This window comes from Passer domesticus, chromosome 1 (assembly GCF_036417665.1).
Source record: "Passer domesticus isolate bPasDom1 chromosome 1, bPasDom1.hap1, whole genome shotgun sequence".
Classification (NCBI taxonomy): Eukaryota; Metazoa; Chordata; class Aves; order Passeriformes; family Passeridae; genus Passer; species Passer domesticus.
The window spans coordinates 24,602,245-24,626,772 of record NC_087474.1 but is presented as its reverse complement, the minus strand read 5'-3'; the positions used below and the strand labels follow the sequence as shown (position 1 = coordinate 24,626,772).

General features: G+C 41.6%; 1 protein-coding gene across 6 annotated transcripts; it reads right to left on the bottom strand.

The window, feature by feature from the left end:
* Positions 1 to 569: 569 nt before the first annotated feature.
* TAC1 (tachykinin precursor 1) lies at positions 570 to 7,159 on the bottom strand. 6 transcript variants are annotated; one of them, XM_064410890.1, is made up of 6 exons: positions 6,742 to 7,159; positions 5,907 to 6,044; positions 5,711 to 5,807; positions 5,092 to 5,115; positions 3,420 to 3,473; positions 570 to 1,198 (listed from the first exon to the last, which is right to left on the bottom strand). In XM_064410890.1, the coding sequence occupies exons 2-6, from the start codon at positions 6,027 to 6,029 to the stop codon at positions 1,149 to 1,151; spliced, it is 348 nt and encodes a 115-aa protein (XP_064266960.1). In that variant the 5' UTR covers positions 6,030 to 6,044; positions 6,742 to 7,159; the 3' UTR covers positions 570 to 1,148. The 6 variants fall into 6 exon arrangements, with proteins under 6 accessions (XP_064266960.1, XP_064266945.1, XP_064266938.1 ...); XM_064410875.1 differs by having other exon boundaries at positions 6,701 to 6,791; XM_064410868.1 differs by having other exon boundaries at positions 6,674 to 6,790.
* Positions 7,160 to 24,528: the final 17,369 nt, after the last annotated feature.

Sequence of the window (24,528 nt, the reverse complement as noted above, 5' to 3'; positions counted from 1 at the left end):
CATCATTGCATCAGAGAAGTATAGCTCATAGCAGGGGCAAAGAAGATAGAACTCCAGATGCCTTGGCATCTGCTGAGATGGATGTAGCATTTCAGGCTATCCTGGATATACTGCAATCAGATATTTTAATTAAAAAGATAATTACAGTCACATTTTTTTTTCTTTTTATATTGCATGGATTCACACCCTCAGGTGCTTTTATTGTGAATCTGAGGGATAGAACTTATTAAGAGCTTGGCTTTCAAATAATAAATCTACAACATTGGATTAATTCCACAGCAAATTATTGGAGCTGGGGGATACATCCTGCTCTCTCCATTCAGTAAATATGCTTCCTAATTTCCATCAGGTTTAGAAGGCATTGCACCTTGTGTGACCTGGAGCAATCCCAGGAACTCCTATCTCCAGTAGCAAATCCCTCAAACCTTCACCAAACACACATGAGGAGGTTCACAGCCTCCCTGCAAAAAGAAAATAATTTGATATTTCTTTCCAGTCTCAGACCACTGTTGCTATTTCTCATTCCAGACCCACATGGGAAATAACTCCACCACTATCACCAAAGGAAGTATGTTGCAAAAGCCCCAGAGTAGTTTTTATTTAAAATGTTACTATCATAAAATTTCAAACTATGAAATGAAGACCTTGGATTCCCATTCAAACATTACCCATTCCCCTTTTTAAAATATATTGATGCATAATCACAGGAACATAAAACATGCTGCAATGATACAAATATATTTTTTCATACAGAAATTACAGTGCATAATAAACCATGAAAACAAATCGAGGCACTAGACTGAACATCAGTTCTCTTCTGCACTAGCTGTGAAGCTGATAGACTCACTTTCAATGAACAAAAGAATACTTGCTTGTTTAGTAAACATGACTCTACAGGTCATTTCAAACATGTGCTTTGTTGTGAGACATCACCAGGGTTGCTGGTCCTTTCAGAACCACAGCACACCTACACAACACGTGTCACTGCCACAATATGAAAAATAATGCTTTTATTGAATGTACAACTCAAAAAAACCAAACCCCTTCAGTTATTAAATAAATAATTATTTCATACAGTGGTTAGTTTATATTACACTGCATTGGCCATTAGAACAAATGAAGTTTAATAAATATCACACAGGAACGTCTCATTTACGCCTCCGTTCGTAATTCTGTGCTATGCTCCCTTCAGAGGACCCTGCAAAAAACAAAGCAGATTGAAGCACAAGGTACAGCCTTGCATGAACACCAGCAAGCACAAGGAGTGTCAGAGACCTGCAGCCAGCTGGCACCACCAGGCACCAGTGGCATGTTTGGAACAGGGACCAGGGCTCCTGGCCCATCCCTGAGCTGCTTTGGTTTCGTTTTACCCCTCAGACTACACTATCCTCCAGAAGGCTTAAGGTCTGAGCAGTGTTTTCCACCTCTTGTCTCCTGAGCTGCTTGAAGCACCATTACCTCAGAGCCCCTCTACCTCCCAGTAATTCATCTAACTGCTGGGATCTAAGCCTTCAGGCCAATTTGTGGTAGAAGGTTTCTGCACAGACATATCCACCTTCATTCCTGTGCACTCAGCTCTTTGCCAGCTCTTTGAAACTCTCCCTGTCCACAAGCCCTGCACACAGGAATAATTTTACTGTACACTGTGGCAGGAGCCAAGCTCCTCAGACATACTCAGACTACCATGCTGACAAGCTGCAGGCTAAAATAGGTTTTATGTTTAGTAGTGGTAGATCTCTCCTTCTTGCTCATTTAAAATGAAAGTAAAATCTAGAGAGCCCTTCTTGAGCAAGGCTGTCCCCAAACCAGGGACGGAGACACCAGCATCCCCTTACCCTGCTTTGGAACCTGAGGCTGTAAATCAGCAATGTGCTCACACCCAGAGGGACAGCAGGAATTCCTGCCCATCACCAGGGAACTCAGGGCTTTCTGCAGAAGAAAACCACAGCACAGGGTAAAGGTCCTGCCCAGTTAAATATCTTCCGAAAGGGAGAAGTGAGGGTAGTCCTAACACTTACTATTCCTGATCTTGCTTTGATTACACAGTCCTTAGGACCCACCTTCTCCTCTGGTGGAGCAGAAAAAACTTCTTATCATTTCCCCCTCAAGCCTCCCTGCAGAGGCAGAAAAGCTGTGAATTCTAGTTTTACCTGTCAGACAGGTGTTACATAGCCCAACAGAGTAAAACATCATTACTCTCTTTTGTCAGAAATACCACACAACAGTACCCTAACTATACCAGCAATTTAGAAATTAGGGTAATAACATCTTTGCATTTTTTAAAACATTTTCTGTATTTCACATTCTCATATTAATGTAAATGTAATCCCAGTGGAAACCAAACCAAATTTATTACTTAGAGGCTATTTATTTTTGTGATAGCAGATATATTTACAGGTATTATGCATTTAATAGCTATTGCCACTGCAGAAAATTGTACAAAATTATTCATGATACATAGCAATTTGCAAAATAATGCAGAGAGCAATATTACTAGTCTTGAAGGGAGTTTAATTGAAAATAAAAGTTACTGACAACCGTAATTGCAGAATATAGATCACAGCATGTATCCACATTATGTAAAGGTGTCAGCTAGTAATTTAACTTTTATCATCCATTTAACAAAACAGTGAGAACTAGTTCAGAGACATGAAATACATATTAGGGTTTTTATTTTTTTAATTCTTATCCTGGAGAATCAACTGATACTTTATGGTTCACAGTGAGGGATTTCCTCAGAGCAGCCCTAGAGCACAGGGAAGGAAGGTAGAGCTATGGAAAGTCTCCAGTTTCCCACAGGGGTTCTGCACATGAGGGGAGAGGAGAATTCTGCCCTGTATGGACACTGTGGGAAAATGTATTCACAGTACCCATTCAGAGTTTAAAATGCTTTAGGTGAAGTCAAAATCTGAAAGAGACTGTGAATGTTAAACAGCCTGATCTGCAGAATGAGGTGGTGTTAATGGCAAAGTTCTGTTCTTTCACCTTCTACTCCAAGTATTAGAAATAAAGGTCTCCAGAGAAGATATCCTTTTACCTGATGAGATCTGAATTTAGACCACAAGTTAAGTGACCCCTGCATTTTCAGCCTCCAAAGTTTTCTGGATACTTCATTAAAATTTGTTTTTGTTTTAATAGCACTTTGGTGACCAGCAGAACATGCAAGGACAGGACAGTCATGAAAATGCTCTGGGGAATTCTACCCAAGTGGCCTGCAGCTCAGACTAGCCTGGTCATTTCAAGCACTGAAGTGAACTCTGAAATATCTTGGGTAACAAAGAAAATCCTGATTCTTTTTCAGGCAGCTCTGGATCTACACTACATGGAAACTGCTTCTTCCATCCGCTGGGAGAGAACAAAGAGGCAACGGAATGAAGAGGCTGTATGTCACCAAGTATCAGATTTAGTCAAATACATACCAGAATTTAAAGATCTTTTGCCCATAAGTCCAACAAAGGAGTCTGTTTTATGCCCTGAAAAAATATATTTAGGGGTGTTTTAATACATTTAACTAGGCAGGCTTTTAAAATAACAGGTTCTTGCAAGGAAAGAAGACAGGGTCCGAAACTGTTTGTATCACAGACCAGTTGTTCACATCACTCTCAGACAACAAAGAACAAACAGCAGTCTGACTAATCAGAATAAACAGGATAGACCAAGGCACAGGCCAGTTAGTGGACATCTTCTCATTAGCTTAGATAGACCTTTGGTTTTGGAGTTTTTTTAAGTATAATGGAAAACCAATGGCACTAACAGTACAAATCTTATTTCTCTCCCAGTACAATTCCTACTGTGATGAGCAAATGCACAAGAAGGCAGTGTCTTGGTATAGCCTGCATCTGTGTGGTGCATCTCTTCTACCTGTTGTTATTTCTGTAACGTGGAAGAAAATCCTCCCTCACAGGTCAGGTGGAGCCCTTACTGGAGAGGAAGTCAATGGCACTCTCTGTCTGGACATGTCTGAGCTAGACAGTCTGGCTCTATTTTTGGAATATTTATAAGTTCAGGTATTACCTACCTGTCCCTTTAGTAATTCTCAAGACACTGGAAGTGTAGAGGATAAATTACTCCAGGTTTAGGCCCACAGTACTTATCAGGTTATAGCAGTAGCTGTAGTTTCAGACAAGGAAGGAAAATTAACTGTTCTTCTTTATCTAAACTGGCTTTTGAGTCAAACGTAAAAGTTTCTCTTTGGAAAGAATTTTGCTTGGTGAATTCATACACAAAGCAAGCTACTCAGACCTCATGTATTAATTCAAGCTGAAGCAGTTTCAGAAAACTATATTTTTTTTTACTTTAGTCAGATGGTAATTTGGCATGAGCTTTGTATCAAACTCTTTATTTGGTCTTCCAAAACATAACCTCAGAGAAAGCATCTTGTGGTTAACAGAATACTGGAACAGTTGCTGGCCTGTCACAGAATATAAGATCTGTGAATCTTCCAGTTTCTCTTTAAACATCATGAGAAAATTTGAGAAAATAAAACTACTGTGCAGAGCAAGGTAACACCCCAGTGCTGATAGCATCTCCTGCTTGGTGTTACACAGAAGCAGAGCAAGGCACACTTACTAGTGGGGCAAGACATGGCTCTTCATATGGCAGCACATCATCAAGCAGCCCCTCCTGTGAGCAGCAGTCTGATTCTCAGCCAGTGCTGAGAGCACAAATACAGTATCTCATGTGTGAGGACATGGGCGCTCCCATGAAAGCGTTCTTGGGGACTTGGGAATTCATTATTCTAATTTTCCAGATTTTGCCATCTTAATTGCTTCTCTCAGAGTCTGGCAGTAAGCCTGCCTTGCCAATGAGAAAGGCTTACAAAATCCCCCCTTGGGAAATAAGAGAGAGCTGCAACATCCGCACATTAATATGGATTGAAATCTCAAAGCTTGCAGCAGCTCAGATGAGATACAGGCTCACAGTGGCACTGAAGGGGAGGTTTCAATTCTTTAATAGATCATTTCTCCACCAGTGGTGCTGCCAGTCCCTAGCTGAAACCAGTTGCCTTCTAAATAATCCTGTCAAATACACTATTCTCTATTTGATTATCTTCTAATGATTACTTAAAATATTTGTATTTTTTAAACTTACTTTTGTGAGAGATCTGGCCATATCCTGATTGGAAGAGGAAAGGAAAGAGAAAAAAGACAGAAAAGTTGTTAAAAAAGGATTGGCATACACATATGATGCTACTGCAATGCTTTGAAAAATTAAATACAAAAACTAACCTACACATATTCCACTTAAGGAAATTAGGGTGATGGTTTACAACTGCATTTCTCTTTGAAGAGACCAAAAACTTGTTTCAGCTTAACTCACACAATTTAGATTAGTTTAGCTCCAATTTCTTAGATCAGTTTTTGGTTGAGTAAATGTGTAGAAAACATGACAATAACTGTATACTCGACCAGTTTCCACACTTTGGTGATTCAGTGGCACGTATGCTGACCTATGAATTACCATGCTATCCCTTACTGAGATTGACGTGTTGTAACAGGTACACACTTAAGATTTTAAAGCCCTCTCTTTTCCAATCAGTGAGTTTATCTCATATAAAACTTGAAAGAAACAACAAAGCAAAAAAGCCTAAACCCAAAGCACCCGCATGGCAGCCTAAGAAACAGATGTAACACATGAATCCCGAGCGATAAGCGAGTAAGGTTTGGTCAGGCCCTGGGAGAAGAGGTGAGCAGCCCCCCGCCCCGCTCACCGGCATCCCGCTTGCCCATGAGGCCGAAGAACTGCTGGGGCCGGGGTCTCCGGGCCATCCTCTGCAGGAAGTGCTCCAGGGGCAGCGGCAGCTCCTCCTGCGGGGCGACAGCGGGCACAGCTCAGAGCGGCCCCGCTCGGCCCGGCCGGGGCAGGGCCGGCGCAGAGCCCCTGGCTCCGCACCCCGCGGGGCTCACCTTCGCCTGGTCACCGTCGGACCAGTCGGACCAGTAGCTGAGGTCGTCGCTGGCTCCCATCTCCTCGCCCAGCGCCTGCGACGAGGCCAGGAGGAGCACGGCGAAAGCCAGCGGGAGCCTCATCGCCGCCTCGACGTCCTGCGGGGGCACAGGTTGGAGCCGCGGCAGCCGCGGGTGGGAGCGCTCAGCTCTGCACACACCGACACAGCCAGCGGACACACAGCCAGCGGACACACGTACAGCCCCACCGAGCCCAGGTACACCGGCACCCCGCCCCGACTGCTGCACACCCCTCCGGGGAGACACACACCCCACAGCCATCACAGCGGCACGCAGCACACAGACAGACACACAGACACACACAGCCAGCGGTGCCCCCTCACACGCACGTACCGGGGAAGACTTCAACACACCCTCACACGTCCATGCACATCTAGGATTCACACATTCCCCAATACACACAGGCAGACAGATACATCCCCCTCAGACACACATCCAGGTACACATGCATCCACTCACGAACTCGTACAAGAGCTACACACCCTAAACGCTCCCACCCGCGTAGGCACGTAGCTGTCCACACACACAAACACAGAGACACATGTGTCCAGAGGTGCACACTCATCCCTTTGCACACCCAGACACGTAAGGACAGGCACAAAAACATGCTGGCACGTCCAGGCAAACACGTGCGGGCACACAAGCACGAATAGGCACCCCCTCAGCGAGGCACACACGCACAGACCGGGACAAAGGAGCACGCACACCCCCTCGGAGCCGCAGGACAAGCGGACCCTCGCACACAGGCGCGGCCGGGCTCCCGCAGCGCACGCACCGTCCGCAGCCGCAGGGCGAGCGCTGCTCTCCGAGCGCATGGGCCGGCCGCGGCAGCGCTCCCCGCTTTATATGCCTGCAGACGGGGAGGGCCGAGACTGCCTCATTTGCCTAAATGCAATTACCCCCCGTTTTATCGTCCCAGCCCCGTGACAGCCCCCGCCCCGGCGAGCAGCCCCCGCCCCCCGCTCCGGCGGCGCCGGTGGCTGTGCCCGGGCGGGCGGTGCGGGCTCCCCGCGCTGCCCCCGGGGCCGCAGCCCCGCGCCCCCGCGGCCAAGGCGCGGCCCGGCCCCGGCCCCGGGGTGAGGGCGTGGATGGGTGTGAGGAATGCGGGATGCGGGTGCGGATGTAAGCGTGCAGGTGCCGCTTTTCGCCTCTGCCACCCCGCCCCGCTCCCCCAGGGCGCGGAGAGCTGCTCTCCGCTGCGGGCAGGGGCCAGGGGCCAGCGGAAAGGGAGTCCGGCGGCCAGGCAGGGGAGCAGCCTCCCGTGTCCGGACCACTTCTTCCCCCGGGTCTGTCTCCCCGTGCCGCTGCTGGGGCAGCCCCAGCCCGCACCAAAAGTGAGGGATGCGCGCAGCGGAGGAGGACCCGGCGGGTCTGGGGTGTGTGCGGCTCAGGGGCTGCCGGCACCGCTGGGCTGGCTGCTGTAAGAGGCGAACGCCTGCACCGACAGAGTACCGAGCCAGTCCCTGCAGCAGCACATCTCTGGCGTCCTTCCCCTGTGACAGATTTGTCTATAAGATTGCACTTGAATAAGAAAGTTTGTGTCCCAGTGAGCTAAGGGTCACCCTTGTCGACATGGGCTGCTTGAGAGTGTGCTCGAGAAAGAGGGATTTGGAGAAGGGACTTCATGCAGCCCAAGCACCTGCACTGGGCACCTCTGTTGAGAGCTCGAGCGTGGGTGGAGAGAATGCTCCTCATTCTGACTATCAACAAGCTGGCAGAAACCACAATGTTTATCAACTCTGAAACCCAAACCATCAGATTTTCATGCTGCACCTTTGCAGCATTCCCTTTGATGTGTGAACTTTGTAGTCTCTTGAAGAAAGTTGTTTTCTTGTCGTTTTGTTTATTATCTTGTTTCTGTTTACTATAGTGACAACAGAGCACTGGTCAGATACATCAAACCAGGCTTGCCAATCCTGCAAATGTTCCTGAAGCTCATGTCGCTCAGAAATCCTGAGAACTCCCACCTTTCTATGAAGTCATTTTCTATCACATGGAAAGTACAAATTTGAACTGAAATATCCTATCTGTTCTAATTCTCTAATTCAACATTTTACCAAAATGGATGTAACCATAACTTGACCTATGAAATCACAGGGATTTTATATTTTGAGAGAGCAAGAGAAGAAAAATTAAAAAGGGGTCCTTTCCAGTCTTCAGACTTTAATGAATTCAAGTACTTTATCTAAGGCTTATCTAATAGTTTGGGTGGAAGTGAAAAACTGATTGATAGATCAAGCTCACTTTCTCAATTTTAAAATAAATTGGCTGTTTAATCTTTCTTTGACCTGCAATAGCCAGACATTGCACTATGAACTTTTCAGCAAGTGAGCAGATTTCATGGCTAATGAGCAAAGCTGATTCCTAGGAAGATTTTCTGAGCTAATTTTTTTCATGTGAAAAGGATGTAGAAGGCTCAAATAAGGAAGCAAGCTGAAGCTTCTGCCTTGGTGCTGCCCAGTCCTTATCGTAGTGATGTACTAGAGCATGCTAAAGTGCCCTTTTTGCACAAACAAAACCCTGTTTCATATATTTATTCACAAGGTTCTCATAGATATAAAGCTGCCTCTTCCTCACACATGATATTTGCAACTTTATATCCGAGTAACCTTGTGAATAAACATGTGAGCTCAAAGGCAGGTAAGGTGTCTTTGGTGAGCATTCCTTCTCTACCCATGCTCAGGGCACAGACCCCACTCTCTATTAGAGTTAGACCTTGTGATTTCTAACAACCAGTGTAAAGATTTTTGGTTATGAATCAAGAGATCATTAGATCCAAATGACCCAAATAAGGGTTAATATTTCTTGTGGAACTGACACAGAAAGCTGCCTTCAGAGTCCTTATCCAGAAATTTCCTTAGTAAGTGTTAGGAACTGGACTAAAGGCACTTGTTGTGGCTTGAATCTCAACACTAATGGAAAACTATTTGGGAAGCAATTGCCTGTGAAACACACCTCAGAGAATTGGTTTTTCAGTAGGCTTAATGTGATACCTCCTGTGAAATGTTTATTTGAATTTTATGATGATGTTTTGGTTTCCAGTAAAAAGTCTGATCATTGAATGATAAGTTACATTGGCTGCTATACTGTTATCTAGTGATTCTTATACCATTAACAAACAGCTAATGTGTGATGAGAACATAGCAAATTACATATGCCCATGTACGATTTTGTGCAGAGTACAGATTTGAATTTTTTGACTATGCACAATTTCAGAGCATTTGACATGAAATGAATGCATCTGTCTTTGTTCTTCAGTGGCCTTGTGCTATACAATTGCATATTGTATATTTAAACCTAGAGCCTAATTCTTGTGTATATTGAGATGTTTTTTCATCACTTCACCAGAGACACTCAAGTAACAGAGACAGTTTTAGAAGAGTTATTTTATGTTACTTCAAAAATTAGGGATGAATTGCAGTCTACCTGAGCACAGTGATCCTCTCTGTACATACACCAGACCTCAGCTCTTATTTTGATCATTACAAGAAGACTGGAAATTTTCTTATCCAAAGATACAAATTTATAAACATTGGAAGAGAGATCGTGATTGATGACCTCCTAAATTTTTCATAGGTATGTGTCTCCAGGGTAAATAGAATGATTTCAATTGCAGATGAGGGCTCTTTGTAACACAGTGATTTATTTTGCCACTGTAAGATTATTTATTTGCAGCGCATCCAAGTGGCATTGGAAAAATTAGCAGAACTCACCATAGCATCCTATTTTCTAATTAAGTGTGAACAGACTATTGAATTAATCTTTCAACTTTCTTGTATTTTAAATCTTCCATTACAAATTTGTCACCTTCAATTTTTCCTTTAATGAAGGCTTACATTTTCAGAGCATATGCTCGTACATGTAAATGCATATGAGGCATATGCGGTAATTATGCATCTCTCTCTCTCTCTCTTTCCCCCCCTCTGCATCTATAAAGAATGAGTTCTTATTCTTCTGTCTGTGAAATAAAACATTCTACGTTCAATTATATTGTTCTCACTGGCAGGCAAGGAGGGTAGCAGTGAGATTTCCATGCCACAGGAATGCCCTTTCCTGGGCAAGCCCAGGCAGAAGCAAGGCTGATCTTAGAGTTACTGAATCGTCTGCTAAGAGCTAAACATGCAATGTTGGTCTTTAATTCTCACTTTGAAAAGTTAATGGGTTTCCTCACTCTTCTTGTTCCTGTCATCTTTTACACTCCTATCACTGCTTTCCATCCCACCCATCCACTATTATCACATCTTATCTAGAGTGAGTTTCTTTCACCCTGATCTAAGGCTCACTTTTGTCCACACTAAGTTAGACACAAAACTAGGGTGTGGGACCAAATGGAAATAAATGTCAGGGTATTAAAATGCTGAATGTAAACCTACAACATGAATGTTGCAGAGGTTATCCCCTCAACCTAATATCTCTAGAGTCAATCATCTGCAAGGGAAGTAATTGCAGTCCTGTCAAGCTTCTTGGGCTCGAGAGAGAACATGTCCTTGGAGGGGAAAAAGCACTTACTTTCATCTGTTTGGAGATCTCTGGGAAAGAAAGCTGTAAAAAGCCATCTCTACATCTGCAGGATCTCTGGGGGAGTTGGTGAGGAGAGGGGCCTCTAGAGACATTTCTAGATATTATTTCAAAACAACCGTGAGAAGAACCGGACTTGCTACCTGGAGATGCCTTGCCATAACTCTCCAAATGGTTTTCATAAGAAAAATGGGAGATACAATATTTGCCAAATATTTGTTCAAAAAGGCTAACAGGGAATGACATTAGAACAGCACATTTCAATAGCAAATACAGGACAGTATTCCTCTCACAGTGTCTGCTGCTTTTAACCATAAAAGGGGTTATTTCACATCACCAACAAGATAGCCAGGGACACCCATGAAATACTGTACAAAATATTTCCAAAGCTGAGGCAGACTGTGAATATCACTGGTCTGAGCTTGACCAGGGAAAATCTGCAATTTGAACTCTCCTCATAGAGCAAAGGGCTCAAAGCAGCCAAGGGGCAGAAGCTTGAGACTAATTAAGTTTGTCACTCTTGGAAGAAAACTGCTGGCATTGCTTTGTTCTGATGCAGAGACCCTGGTTTTTTTTTTGTTGTTTTTTTTTTTTTTTTTTTTTTGTACTTACTGGTTTAGAAATATATTTATAAATTGGTTGATTTGTTTCAAACTAAACCTTCTGAGTCTGAAGCTCACTCTGTAAGGCTTTTTTGCTTCAGTTGTCCAAGCTGATTTGTAAACTACTTCACAGTGACCTGTGAGGGTAAGGGAGGATTGAGACTTACTTCACCAACAGGTGAAAGCAAAACCCTGGCTTATAATCTGGGCTCAGCACACCTTCTGTAAAGCTTTTCTGTAGGAAGGACAATCTTTTCTCTGAGACTGACTGCAGCCTTAGTAAATTTTGCAGATGGATCATCAAAGGCAGGTCCTTGGCCTGTTTTCAACACCTGAGTATCTTCTATCTGATCCTGCCACCAGAACCTGTCCTCGTTGCACTGACCTCTGGCTGGCTCCAGCTGTGCACAGCGGTGGAGGACAATGGCTGGAGCAAGAGCCCAGGAAGTGGAAGAGCTGTGGGAATACACAACAGCACACCTTGGTTATCTGGGAAAGCCATGGGCATACCACTGTCCCACCCACTCTCTTTTGATCCCTGTGCAACAACAGCCCTCAGTGGCTGGGCACAGGCCTGGGTAGCCCTGCCTTCCACCCTCACTTCCAGACCTTCTCCTGCAGGAATGATAAGATGTGTTTTACACTGGCTCTTTCTGCCAATTCCCCACAGCATCTCAGTGCTCATTGCAATGGCAAAAAAGGAATAGCTGCTCATGGCTGCTATGAGTTCTGATTAATTGAAACACTTTCTTAACTTGAGATCAAACACTGATGAATCATCCTCTTTTTTATGCTGTTTTGGAAACTGGATAATTTATATGACTATACCTTCATTGAATATTAATAGTTTTCTCAGCAACTCAGTACATTTGAAAAACAGATTCAGAAATCAGCAGGATAAAAGGGCACGGTTTTGGCAAAATTTAAATTAATTCTAATATTACTACAACTACCAGGTTTTTAGTAGTAAAACAACTTTTACAAATGCATAACACTATCTTCATTATTGAAGACTTGTTGCGTCTCAGTGTATCTCCCTTCTCCCTCACATATACTCAACAGAAATTCATAATATCTCCATAAGTCTTTGAAGTCCCCAAAATCTCACTTATTAATTTTCTACTTTGTGTTTACTTCACAATTTTTAGGAGACTTCATTCTAATTCCTAATACGTATTTGAAACCCTGTGCAACTACTTGTAAAAGTATATTGGCATTTTTGGAACAAACACCCAGAAATTTTGTGTAACAAAATTGATATAACATTGTGTATGGTGAGACAAAAGTGAAGTAAAGAAAAAGAAATTGCTTGAGCATAGAATCAGTGGAAGATATAAGGGGTTCAGATGCCCAAATAAAACAGAAAAATAAAAAAGATAGAGAAAATGAGAAAATAGCAAGACAATTTTACTGCTTTGATAATCACTTGAAATAAAATATCTTTCTGTGTCCTGACTGTCTTGTCTTCCAATATTGAATCTTATGATATACCCCTATTTTAAAAAACTGTCAAGTTCTAAAGTCATGTCTGTGACAAGTTCATTTTAAAGTAGGTTACTTCCTGACAAATCCTTCAGCTGGAAAGATAACAAAAAGTGTGAAATGAATTTATAGGAATTATTTATTACAGAGAAGTTCAACAGAAGTAGCTGCCTAACCAAAGAAGGGCTATTCATACTGGAATTCAAATGTGTGTCCTGAGGAGGAAGGTGACAGAATTGCTGGTGGATGCTATGGAAACTCAAGACTTTTTCATCAGATTGCATGTGAGGGTATTTTACCTGCTTGTCGCTGTCATCCTTTCCCACTCACCCCACGCTGACTCTGAGCAATTTTAAACCCTTGTCACGTCTGACGCAAATGCTTTAACACAGGCTGAGCCCCACCATTGTTGGCAGGGAAGAGGGAGAGACAGCTCCTCACAGCAAGTCTTGGGGGACCACCTCCATGCCCAAGGAAACTAAAGAAACTTTCTCTCACCCCACAGCCCCCACTGCTTGATGTAAAGTCCTTGATATGGTGGGATTCATGCTTAGATAATTTGCATATGTTTCTTCCAGTATTCCTTTTGATGTGCATGATGAAAGACTTGAGGGCTCTTTGTGAAGGGTAGAGGAAAGAGCATGAGCATTACAAAACCTTGGGTTGGTCTAAGGAAAGAGAACTCCCTGTTGAGTGTTTTGGCCCTGCCTGCTGTGCTCTGTGGTGCCCTTAAAGTCAGAGCTCTGTGAGAGCCCTCTTCCTCACCCCCCTTTTCATTCATTCACATCTCACCCACCACTGATTTTGCTCTGGAAGCACCCATGCCTTTGGGAGAGTCCTCACTTTTACGGACCTTGTAGTCATCTGAAATGAGACAGTGGTCTGCCTCATACTTGCTAATTGCTGTCCAATTAACTATTCAGACAGTCTTAAGAAATTAATTCTTTGTAAGTTTGAATATAAGTGGTCAAATTAAGAAGGTGAGAAAATCAAGTCTTCTAGGAATGCCTACAAGAAAACATCACTGGGTCATTACTTGGCTAGAAAAAAAATCCTTTCATCCCTTCAGGGAGTGATGCAGCAGACTGTGTCATTCCCAAATATAAAGCCTGCATTCCACCCAGCCCTACTCAAAAAAGGGCTGAATTCCTGCAATCTGCTGAATTCCTTGTCTTTCTGCTCACTTGCAGCAATAAGAAATGGTTCTCATCTAGGTTCATACCATTCTCCATTTAAAGCAAAACTGTCATATTTTAATTAATCAAGAGATGCATGAGGACTTTTCTCAGCGGCCATTAAGACCCATGCTCTGCCTCCATGCCATTGCTTTCACAGATGCATTGTACTCTGTGTACACAAATAGTTTTGGTAGCTTGTATTGATTATAAAAGTGTACCCTGAACAGTTTCCTAGACAGTTGATTTACCCATGACCTCCAGAATAATTAATTCAGACAGAAATTATGAACAAATTTGCAACTGTGCTGGCTCCCACATGCCAACTTGCAAGTTCACTTGGCTCTTTGTACCCACAGCTGCACACAGAGCTGGGGGCACTGGCTGTGCTGTGCACAGGCAACACTGTCTGTCTGTGGCCATGCTTGTGAAGGAGGAATGGCTGTTTAGTAAAATGTGCTTCAGTTGGCACAGTGTTTGTCCAGATAGTGTAAACATGTCACATGCCCTGCATGTGTTTCAAATTGTGGAAGTCTTCCTGTATTTTCATATGCAACTAATTATAATTATTATAATTATTATTATTAAAGATGATTTAGATACATAAAAACATAAAAATTCCAGTGTTTAAGTTTTAGTTGTTTACTAGAGTACTTCAAGGAATGAAATTCAGGTTCCTATTTCTCCTGACCAACACCAGGCACAAGCAAATGCTTGACAACAGAGTGCAAACATCCAATGCACAGTCAGACCACCTGGGGGTAGTCAGTAGAAAGTGTGGAACACTCCTGTCCTGCCCATCTTCAGGTTAATAATCTCATCAGCTGCTTGTTCTTCCTTGAAAGCAGAGATGTAAACCACTCCTCCAAAGAGCTCAAGGGAACTGGTCTTTCAAAACGACAGGAAAGATGCTGCTCATTTTAACTAATTTGGGAAGTGGATTACATATGGATCTACCAGAACTGGTGTACACTCACTGCACAGTGCGTGAGAGGCAATGCGTATTGCTCAGTGATTCATTCTTAGAAAAGAAGGATTCATTCTTGGAAAAGAAGGATGAAGGCATCAGCATCGACCTTCACATAAAGCTCTGGTTAATGAAAACAGACAGAAAGGTGATACCATGCTTAGCAGAGCTGATGGATACACTGGTACCTTCATTGCAGCAGGGAAAATACTTTTCTGACGGTATTAGAATGATATAAGATTTATGCCAGAATAAAGATACCTTCTCTAAGGCAAGATGTTGAATAAACATGCTCCAAGTGAAAGCTGGAGTGGTGGATATTTTCCTCCCCATCTTAGAATGTAGACAGCTTGTGCTTATAAAATGTTCACATCTTTCTTGAGTAGCTCATCCCAAGTTTTGTGCAGCAAATAACGAGAAACATGTTAAATATGTTTGGACACATCAAAGTTAAAAATATTACCCAAAGATCTGAGGTCTATTACCTCAGGACAAATTATGTATTCTGTTTTTCATATGTTCTCAAGTATTCCATTAAACATTAGTAATTTTCTACACTTTTTATACTTTTTCCTTGATATTTTCCTTAAGAAAAATGGAAGATGACAGCATTTGCTTTCTGAATCAAACTCTGTATTTTCCTACTAACTTTTGAAAGTGAAGGTTTGTCTCTGGCAGATTGGTTCGATTACAATTCTTTTATCTACAATTATCTACAATTCTTTTATTAACATACAGCCAAAGTCTGCATACATGGTCAAGTGTACAACATGGAAAACAAACAACAGGTCACAAAAAGCTTTTTCTGTTAAAAACATCAAAAAACTAATTTGCCGAGGGCTAGATAATTTCACCATCATTATTACTTCTACATTAGAGGCACCTTATCTCTTTTGTACCTTTTTAGACTATATTTTTACCCATTATTTAGGTGCGACTTTCCACAGAAGCAAAGCAGAGATTAGCAGACTGCATGCATAAACACCACTTTAATCTCCTTGATGTCAAAACATGCATAGATTTATCTGGTGCTTTCTCTTCAATGGAGATGAGTCTGTCATTTTTTTCTGTAGATGTGCATCATGAGCAGAGGCTCTGATACTACAAGCAGTTCTGTCTTTTGTGCTCCAAGGGTCTTCACAAATGCCATAGCTCCCACATGCTCCCAATGCCTGTGGAAAAGGATTTGAGTTCTGTGCCTGAGGAACAGAAGGTGCCAAACAGAACCAAAGTGTGAAGGCTTTCACAAAGCAGCCACATGCAGCTCGGTGTACAGAGAGTGTCTTGTGTGTCCTAAAACTCTTAAAGTTTTGTTGGTTTCTTGAGAGAGGAAGATGCTGATAAGGGGTCACCAAAATGTCAAAAATCACCTATAAATGAAACCCCTTCTTCAGTTGTGTGACCAGTCCTGAGGATCAGTACTTGCACTAGACTGAAGAGTTTTGGACTTGGAGAAAGTTTTGAGAGATGCTTCAACTTACACTGATTCCATAATCAGAAACTAGTGTCCCAGTCAGGCTGCTGGGTGGAATCTTTGCTGTAGAAAATGATCCCCTTCCATGTAGTGACACACAAATAAATGATTGAGAAACATAAGAGTATTTGCTCTCTGTCTACCCATGACTAAGAACGGAAGATCAGGCTCGCTGGCCCTGATAGAATTTTGAATTTATCCTAGAATTGAGAAGGGGTGGACTGGATGACATCCAGAGATATATTTCAATCTACGTTCTTCTCTGCTGGAGAGGGTGATGAACAGCACCGTGACAGGGTGGAGCTGGTTTGGGAAACATGACTTTAAATCCCTTTTTTCTTGCTGTTCACCTGCAACCATTGTCCCACATGTCCCCGTCGACATGGTGACTGCTGAGTGAAGAATGTGCTATTTTCACCCTGTCACTAGTGCAATGCAATGGTCTATATAGAAGGATCTGTTGTTGTTTGGTGCTGGGGTTTCTGAGGTAGTAAGGATCTGCTTCTTGATTTTGGCTCAACACTTTAGTACATCAACAGAGAAGCAGTCAAAAAAAACAACAAAAAAAGACAGTCAATTTAAATTAAGCTATTTTTGTTTGGCATAAACAGGAAGATGATGCATGAATAGTGAACCTGTGAAGAGAGCTCAAGAAAGATAATGCTGTACTTCCTGAGCAAAGGGAGGGGTGGTGGGCAGTGACTGGTTTTTTGCACTTTAGGTTCAGGACTTAGGCCACAAAACGTGCCACCTGAGATCAGGGCTGCTGTTGTATATGTACTCAGGGGAAGGGAACTATTGCTTGTCCAGGGCTTCTAGTACAATCAAGAGAGGGAAATGGTTATGGGGACTATTTCTACTCACAAGGGGAAAACAGATTATTTGAGTCATTTATCACTGTCTATTATATAGTAATTCCACTGAAGCTGTAGATGGTCTGAATATAACATAATGTAGCAATAGGGTAATATAAAAATAACAGATACATGATTTTTTCCCCCCTTCCTTTCCAAAAAGGAGCTATTATATTTATAATTGCATAGAGCAATAGTACTTTTCTGGTTTCTTCAAGATTCATGATGCAAATTTCCTGCTCTGTTCTCATGCTTTTCTGACTGGCTTTATTTCACAGCTGAGCATTTAGAACCATTTTTGCTTAAGAAACACTCCAGGGTGGGATTTGTCCTATAACAGTAGGGATGAGCTGCCTTTCCACAGGAGCCCTGAGTTTGTGTCTTGAGTCACCTTGTGATGCACACTGTGATGTACCACAGGACTGCCAGCAGTTATCCACAACAGGCACCTATTTGCATCTTCTGTGATTCCTCTCCCACATCCTGGTGATAAGCACTTGAGTTTTGCTGTCAGACAGAGTTGGTATATGACTAAATTATGTTCCTGAACACTGCATCCCAAATCCAGTAATATACACATTGCCTGTGTGATGGTATTTTACCATAACTAAACATTATATGGATACATTTATACAGCTTTAGTCCTGTCTCAAGGGTGCTTCCAGCATCCTAGAGTTCTTAATCAAGGTCATGTTACCTATGGCATTCAAATACTAGAGAGCGACTACACCTTTCATTTTCAAAATTACAAATTCCCATATTCACTGAATGCTCCAATGCCTGACCAATTTACCCTTAGGGATGAAAAATAACATTTTCAGGTTTCTAGAAGTAGAATCAAGACAAAATGATATTGAAATCAGAGTGAATAGGAATAGTGAGGATTTGATCCTATTAGTAGTGAAATGTTTCTCCTTCAGATATTCAATTTTTTTTGATAGGAAGAAGTGTTTTCCAGCACATTTGTATACTACATCATTCTGTCAGAAACCACAGTTTTAGAAGATGAGATCTAGAAGACTGTGTCACGTAAAACAACCTTACCTATGACACTCTCACTAGAGAGAGTTTTATACATCATTCTGTCAAGTGCTGACAAAATCATCTTCCTGATACAAGCAGGATCTGGTGAATGTTTTCACTGGAAAGGTTATATTTTAATAAAGTACATAAAAATTGAGGGAAGTAAGGAAAACTCATGAAATCATAAGCTGCTTGCCATGTTAGGTAAGCTGCACAGTTTACTGTGCTGTGGTAGGACATTATAAAATTATAAAATAGAAGCACAAATATGTTCAACAATTTTTTCACTCAACCAATCTGTCCTGGTGAAGAAAGTTAACTTATCTTCAAAGCTGCATTTGCTTTTCCTAAAATATGTTGCAGTTTCTTCCTCTCAGTGATGAGCCATGCAGTGTCTAAGCTGTCACTGCCATCCAAGTGTCTCAACTGACTGAAATGACTGTTCAACATTTTAGAGCAAAGAGGGGAAAACATCACTCTCAAATAAATTTTTCAAGGCCATACATCACAGCCAAGATCGGGAGTTGCTCAAGGAGAAATTCTGCCATGAGAAGATAAATGGACAAGAAGCACAGCAAGAAAAACGGACAATTTCTATACTGATCCAAAACACCTGGGCTGCTTAAAAATATGAAGGATATGGGAACTCATTGCAAGTGTGTTGAGAGTGTCTGTATAATAAAGGTGGTGCACAAAGGCACTAAGCAAGTAGTTTTGGATTTATGCCACCAAATCGTATTTGAATTGAAATGGGAATTGGCAGTGGTGCTATGCTGTTGTGACCATCTACAATGTGCCAAATGCACCCATACATAGCATAAAATTGCTTTACCCAGGGTGGACCCAGTTTCATTTAAAAAGCATTTAAATTTGGGGTGTGGAAGGCCTTTTCTCCCCCTTCCTCCACCTCTACCACTACCAAACAATCTCCTTTGATTAAAGTATTGCCTCCATATTAACATGTTATCCATAGAATTTCATTCTCTTTGCCAATTTTTCACCAGCATTTACATTTCATAGTAAAATAATATGCAGGATAATTAATTTATTAACTAACTCATTCTCAAATTAATTCAGAATTTCTCAGCTTTTGAATCACTAAAACAATAGAAAAAAAGAAGATAAATGCTTTCTTATTAAACTTGTTAAAAGACTTACTTTTCATATGTAAAATAAAATAGCTTTTATGTTAACAGGTCTGTTATCTTGTCAATGAATAAAGGATTTATTGGCCTAATATCCCTTTTTGCTCATAAAAGAATAGATCATATGAGAAATGTGATTTGGAATGAGTAATAATTTATTAGTTCATTGTAAATTTTAGCTCAGCTTCTTAGGAAACAAGGCTGGTGTCATCATCAGGTCTGTGTGTTTCTGCATCAGTCCTTCAGCCCACTATGAGCATTTCTCAACGTGACAGTCACAATGCCAACCAAATATGGTAAAAGTAATGACTCCTGAAAGATTTTCCTCAAATTTCAGGAAGACAGAGTGCCTGTCTTAACAACATGGTTAAAATCACTGCTCTGCATTGGTGAGAAGGCCACAGGATGTGGCTGTGGAAAACTAAAATAGGACAGAGCCTAATGAAACCAAATGCATGTATTTGCCTGCTCACTAAACAGTTTGTACAGTTGGAGAGCTCCATATTCTATCTTCAGACAGCAGACTTATTATTACAAATAATAAAAATATATAAGAATCTTTTCCATCTGGTTTGAAGCCATTGAGTTCATAATAACATTTTGGGAGACTCCAGGTGGATGACAGGCAGAGGATCTGGCAGTTTTTCAGGCTATAAGAGCTAAGCAAAGGGGAGATTATGACAGTTTTCCATAGAGACATGGATATGGATATGGACTGGTTTTATCCTACTGTTGCCAGTACAGTAAGCAGGAGGCATTACAGGAGGAAGGTTCACAAGGAAATATATATCACAGGGGCAACTTGCAAACATGCCTTCCTGGGATGCTGTAAAAATATTTATTGGGTTCATTAACAACCAGCCATGCTTCACAATCAAAAGGGATCCAAAAATGTATTGAGAGCTCCAGGATGTCCTTGAGATATAAGTTTCCTATGTTCAGAAGAGTGATTGTCTCTATTTTTGTCTCTTTTCTATCTGCTCCTGTGTTTTGGGAATTGGGGTTTATATTACACAAAATGCTTTCCATTTATGTTATTTAGATTTGTTCTCCATTAATTACAGAAGTATATTTTTCTTGATAATTTTACTGTTTTGCGAAGACAAACTGCTTTAGACTGATTTATTCCCACTCATGATTTGTGTAAGATATCTGAGGGTGTCACTTCAGAGACACTCTCTTACAAGTTGGAGGCAGGACATCCATTTTTACTCCATCAGCTTTTTCTAACTGCTCAAACTCTTCCCTTGTCTGTCTACGTGACACATTGTCCACTGTGCTCTTTTGGAGAGATAATCAGCGTGTGCCACTTCTGCTAAAGGATACCTGTGGTGCAAGCCCCTTTGAGGGAGCCTTCTCTCTCTTGTAAGACCTGCCACCAGGAGACAAGGGAATGATGTGAGGCAGAAAATACAGCTAATTTGAGCAGTTGTGCCGTTTTCACCATGTGCTGCTGGTTCCCATGTTCCTCAGACTGGTCTCAGATGCAGGGAGGGGATTGACTTGGAGGATGCACCAGGAGCTGAGGTTCCATAGTGACTTCTTACGGAGCTTTAGCACCTTTTACAAGTGGGTAGGTACTGGCCTGCCTCCTCTCCTCTCCTCTCCTCTCCTCTCCTCTCCTCTCCTCTCCTCTCCTCTCCTCTCCTCTCCTCTCCTCTCCTCTCCTCTCCTCTCCTCTCCTCTCCTCTCCTCTCCTCTCCTCTCCTCTCCTCTCCTCTCCTCTCCTCTCCTCTCCTCTCCTCTCCTCTCCTCTCCTCTCCTCTCCTCTCCTCTCCTCTCCTCTCCTCTCCTCTCCTCTCCTCTCCTCTCCTCTCCTCTCCTCTCCTCTCCTCTCCCCTTTCCCTTTCCCTTTCCCTTTCCCTTTCCCTTTCCCTTTCCCTTTCCCTTTCCCTTTCCCTTTCCCTTTCCCTTTCCCTTTCCCTTTCCCTTTCCCTTTCCCTCTTCCTTTCTTCTTTTACAAGACAAAAGTGAAGCTGGCCTAGCCAACCAAAAATTTTGTGTATTTGGGAAAATTAAAGATCAGCATTGTAGGCATGCAAGGGATGACACTCTGGGAATATTATCCTCCTCATCAGGCTGTCCTCCTTCCCTGATGGGTAAGAATGGAAGAAAGGATTCTGGGATGATGCATCTTTGGTCTAAGCCAGTGTGGGTTCTCTTCAGATTTTGTGATCTGAACACAGAGCAGTAACTGTGGGAACCATCCCCACTGGTGCATCTGTGTGACAGTTTCAGGTTATATGACAGATTCTGGGGCTTTTTTGATGGCATCTCACAGCAGGGATAGCCCAGCTGTGACTGTGAATGCAGCTGTTTTCCATGCCTCAAGAAGCAAGAAGATACCAAACCATCTGTAGAAAACAGTGCCATTTTCTTTCATATTTTTAAAATAATATGTCATGCTATATCTGAAGGATCCAACCTGATTGTTTAAGCAATCCCTGCACACACATTATGAAGGATAGTAGCTGTCCTGAGAGATAGAAAAGAGTAAATAGTACAGTAGTCTTTATTTATGGAATCAGCCTGTGCCAATGATTATAATTGCTTGAAGAGTGTTTATGAGAGCAGTTGGAAACACTAGACTGAACAGCAGATTATTTTTCATTTGACTGCATTTATGCATGTAAGCATATCTGTGCAAGTACTTGCATATTTACAACCCTGGAAGGCTTATTCTTCCATAGGAATAAAAAATATTACTCATTTACCATTCATAGCCACCATACTAAAGTTTCTGCTATTCAGATAAAATGGTGAGAACATCCCTTAGGTCAGGTTTCAAAGCTAATTAAATTAGTCTAATTACATTAAGCAGTAGGAAACTCTTAAGCATACTAGCTAGGTGGGCTAGTCAGATAGAGAAAAATCTTCTTTTCCTTTGGCAAGTAGACATTTAAAAATCCAGCTTCTTTTGTCCTCTCTTTCTCTTATACAGAAAATTGTGCCTCCACAGAAATGAGCTGACTGCAAATAGTGATTAATGGTCATAATATGTAGAGAGCTGTGTTACTCATAATAATATTAGGCTGTAAAAATAATGGTTAAATAAAATCTAGAAGCAATTTCTTCAGCTCTTGAAAGTGAAGCTGTACAAAGAATGCTAATACCTGTAGGCCATGGTTTTATCCAGTGAAATGTAGCTCTAAATGCGAGGAAGGAGAGCCTGCTTTGTGTGAAATTTTTTTCTTGAAAGCTACTGCTGGGCAGTAGGGAATCGAGGTAGCAGATGTGTTTGCGAGGCCTCACTTGGGAAATGAACGTGCTGGTGTGGACATAATTCCAAATGAGCAAAGGGACAAGATGAACAAGACTATTAATATCTGGAGAGGAAAAGCATAATAAGGTTGAATAGCAACTGAACCTGGATGGAAAAGCAAATGAAAATTACATGGTGTTTTAGGAACAAGATCCTTAATAGTAGCATTATGTAAAGACAGATGACTGTATCTTGTTTCATTTTTAGGTTTTAGACTAATCATGAGGCTGTATCAAAGAGCAATGCCTTGATTGTCAGTTTTTCCCTCCCATACAAATAGCTACAAACACACACCTACACGCTCACATGAGTGATGGCAATATTGCTGATTAACATGACAAATTACAAGGCACTAATACAAATTGTTAATACATGGCAGACAATTGCATCTGCATTAAAGGTATTTTAAACATATCAACATCATGCAATTATTTAATCTATTTAATCTATAGGAAAAATCTATATCCTATAGGTTGAAGCTACGTTTTAGACAGTACTGTCTGTAGCAAGCATAGGGATATCCGTAACACTGATGAACCTTTGGTTGTTTGTCAGGATGCATTCTATGCTTTACTCTAAGACAGAAACTAATTTACAAACCATCAGGCTTTATCTGGATTAGAAAACCCAGTTAACACAACATCAGGCAACCTAAGAAACTTTCCTCCTATTATTTAATGTCTTTTTTTGAGAAAGCTTAGTCTGGCTAAATTCTCATTTCCCAAGCAACATCAAGATACTATTACAGCCTGGTTTCAACAGAGTCCTGATACAAGAAACTCATAATTTCCTACTTGTCTTTAAAGACAAATCTTCAAAACCACTCATTTTCTTAACAGGTTCCAGAAAATGGCTGAATCTATTACCATTGTGCTTTGTGCCCCTGGAAGAAAGAAGGAAGAAACTTCAGTAAAGGCTTTTTGCATTTTTTTCATGCTCCTTTTCTTCTGTCAAAGTGTTATATTATTTGGACTACAGTTAGAAGCTCCATTTGGATTACAGTCATTTTACAAAGCCATTTCTTTTTTAATAGAAACACTCTGAAAAAAAAAGTCATAAACTAAAAAGAGAAATAAATGCATGGAAAAGACATGCTTAGTGCAGTTTTGTGATTGTTACAGAAAATGTAGGCTTTACTGGAACTGAAGTAAAGATATGAGCTATGTCAAGAAGCCCTGGACAATTATTAGAAAATGTAGATTCATCTAATATTCATTACTGGACATCTAGAAATAACTGTGTTTACCTAACCTCCAAATGGAAGTCCTAAAAGGGAAATGAAATCTCAAAGAACTGGTTTCTCGTTTCTGACAAAGATGAGCATTTGCAGCTCCTGTACTACTTTTAATGCCCTACAATACCTCCTCTCCTAATTCAGATCTCTTCCCCATTTTTTTTTCTTCCAGTTGACTTGTGTTATTTTTTTTTTGGCTTAAAACAAATGTAACAGGTATGGAAGTGAGCATTTTCTGCCCTCTTCCAGAATGCCATGTACCTGTCTGTAGAAACTCAGCTAAAGGAAACCAAGTTGCTTTGAAGTATTGTCCCATCTGGATTAAGTGCTCATAATAACAATCCTTTTTTGAGTATTTTTCATATCTCCAACTTCCTCATCCTTTTTTTTAAGTCATCACATGTATGTCTAACAGCACAGCAATGGGAAGTGTTTGAATATCTCATGAATGTTAACACACACTATATAATCAAAGAGGATACTGGTGGGTTATGTGGATTTCCAGGCTGCACCTACTCTAGCACTGCACTCACCCTTCCAAGTTGCACAGTAGGAGCTTGGCCTGATTTACAGCAGAAATTGCATGGAAGTGCCAGAGCAGATCTGCTGGAGCACCATCAGGGCACATCCCAGGCTTCAAAAAGGAACGAGCGCGAAAAGGATGCTCCCCTTCCCTACAGCACTGACAGACAAATGGAAAAGCTGAGCTGGGGCCAGGAACACCAGAAAACTCTGCGAAATGTTAAAGCAACTGAAACTGTAGCTTTACATGGGAAGTAGCAGGAAAAGTTAAAGGTAAGTGCTGCCTGCTGCACGGCTTATAGCA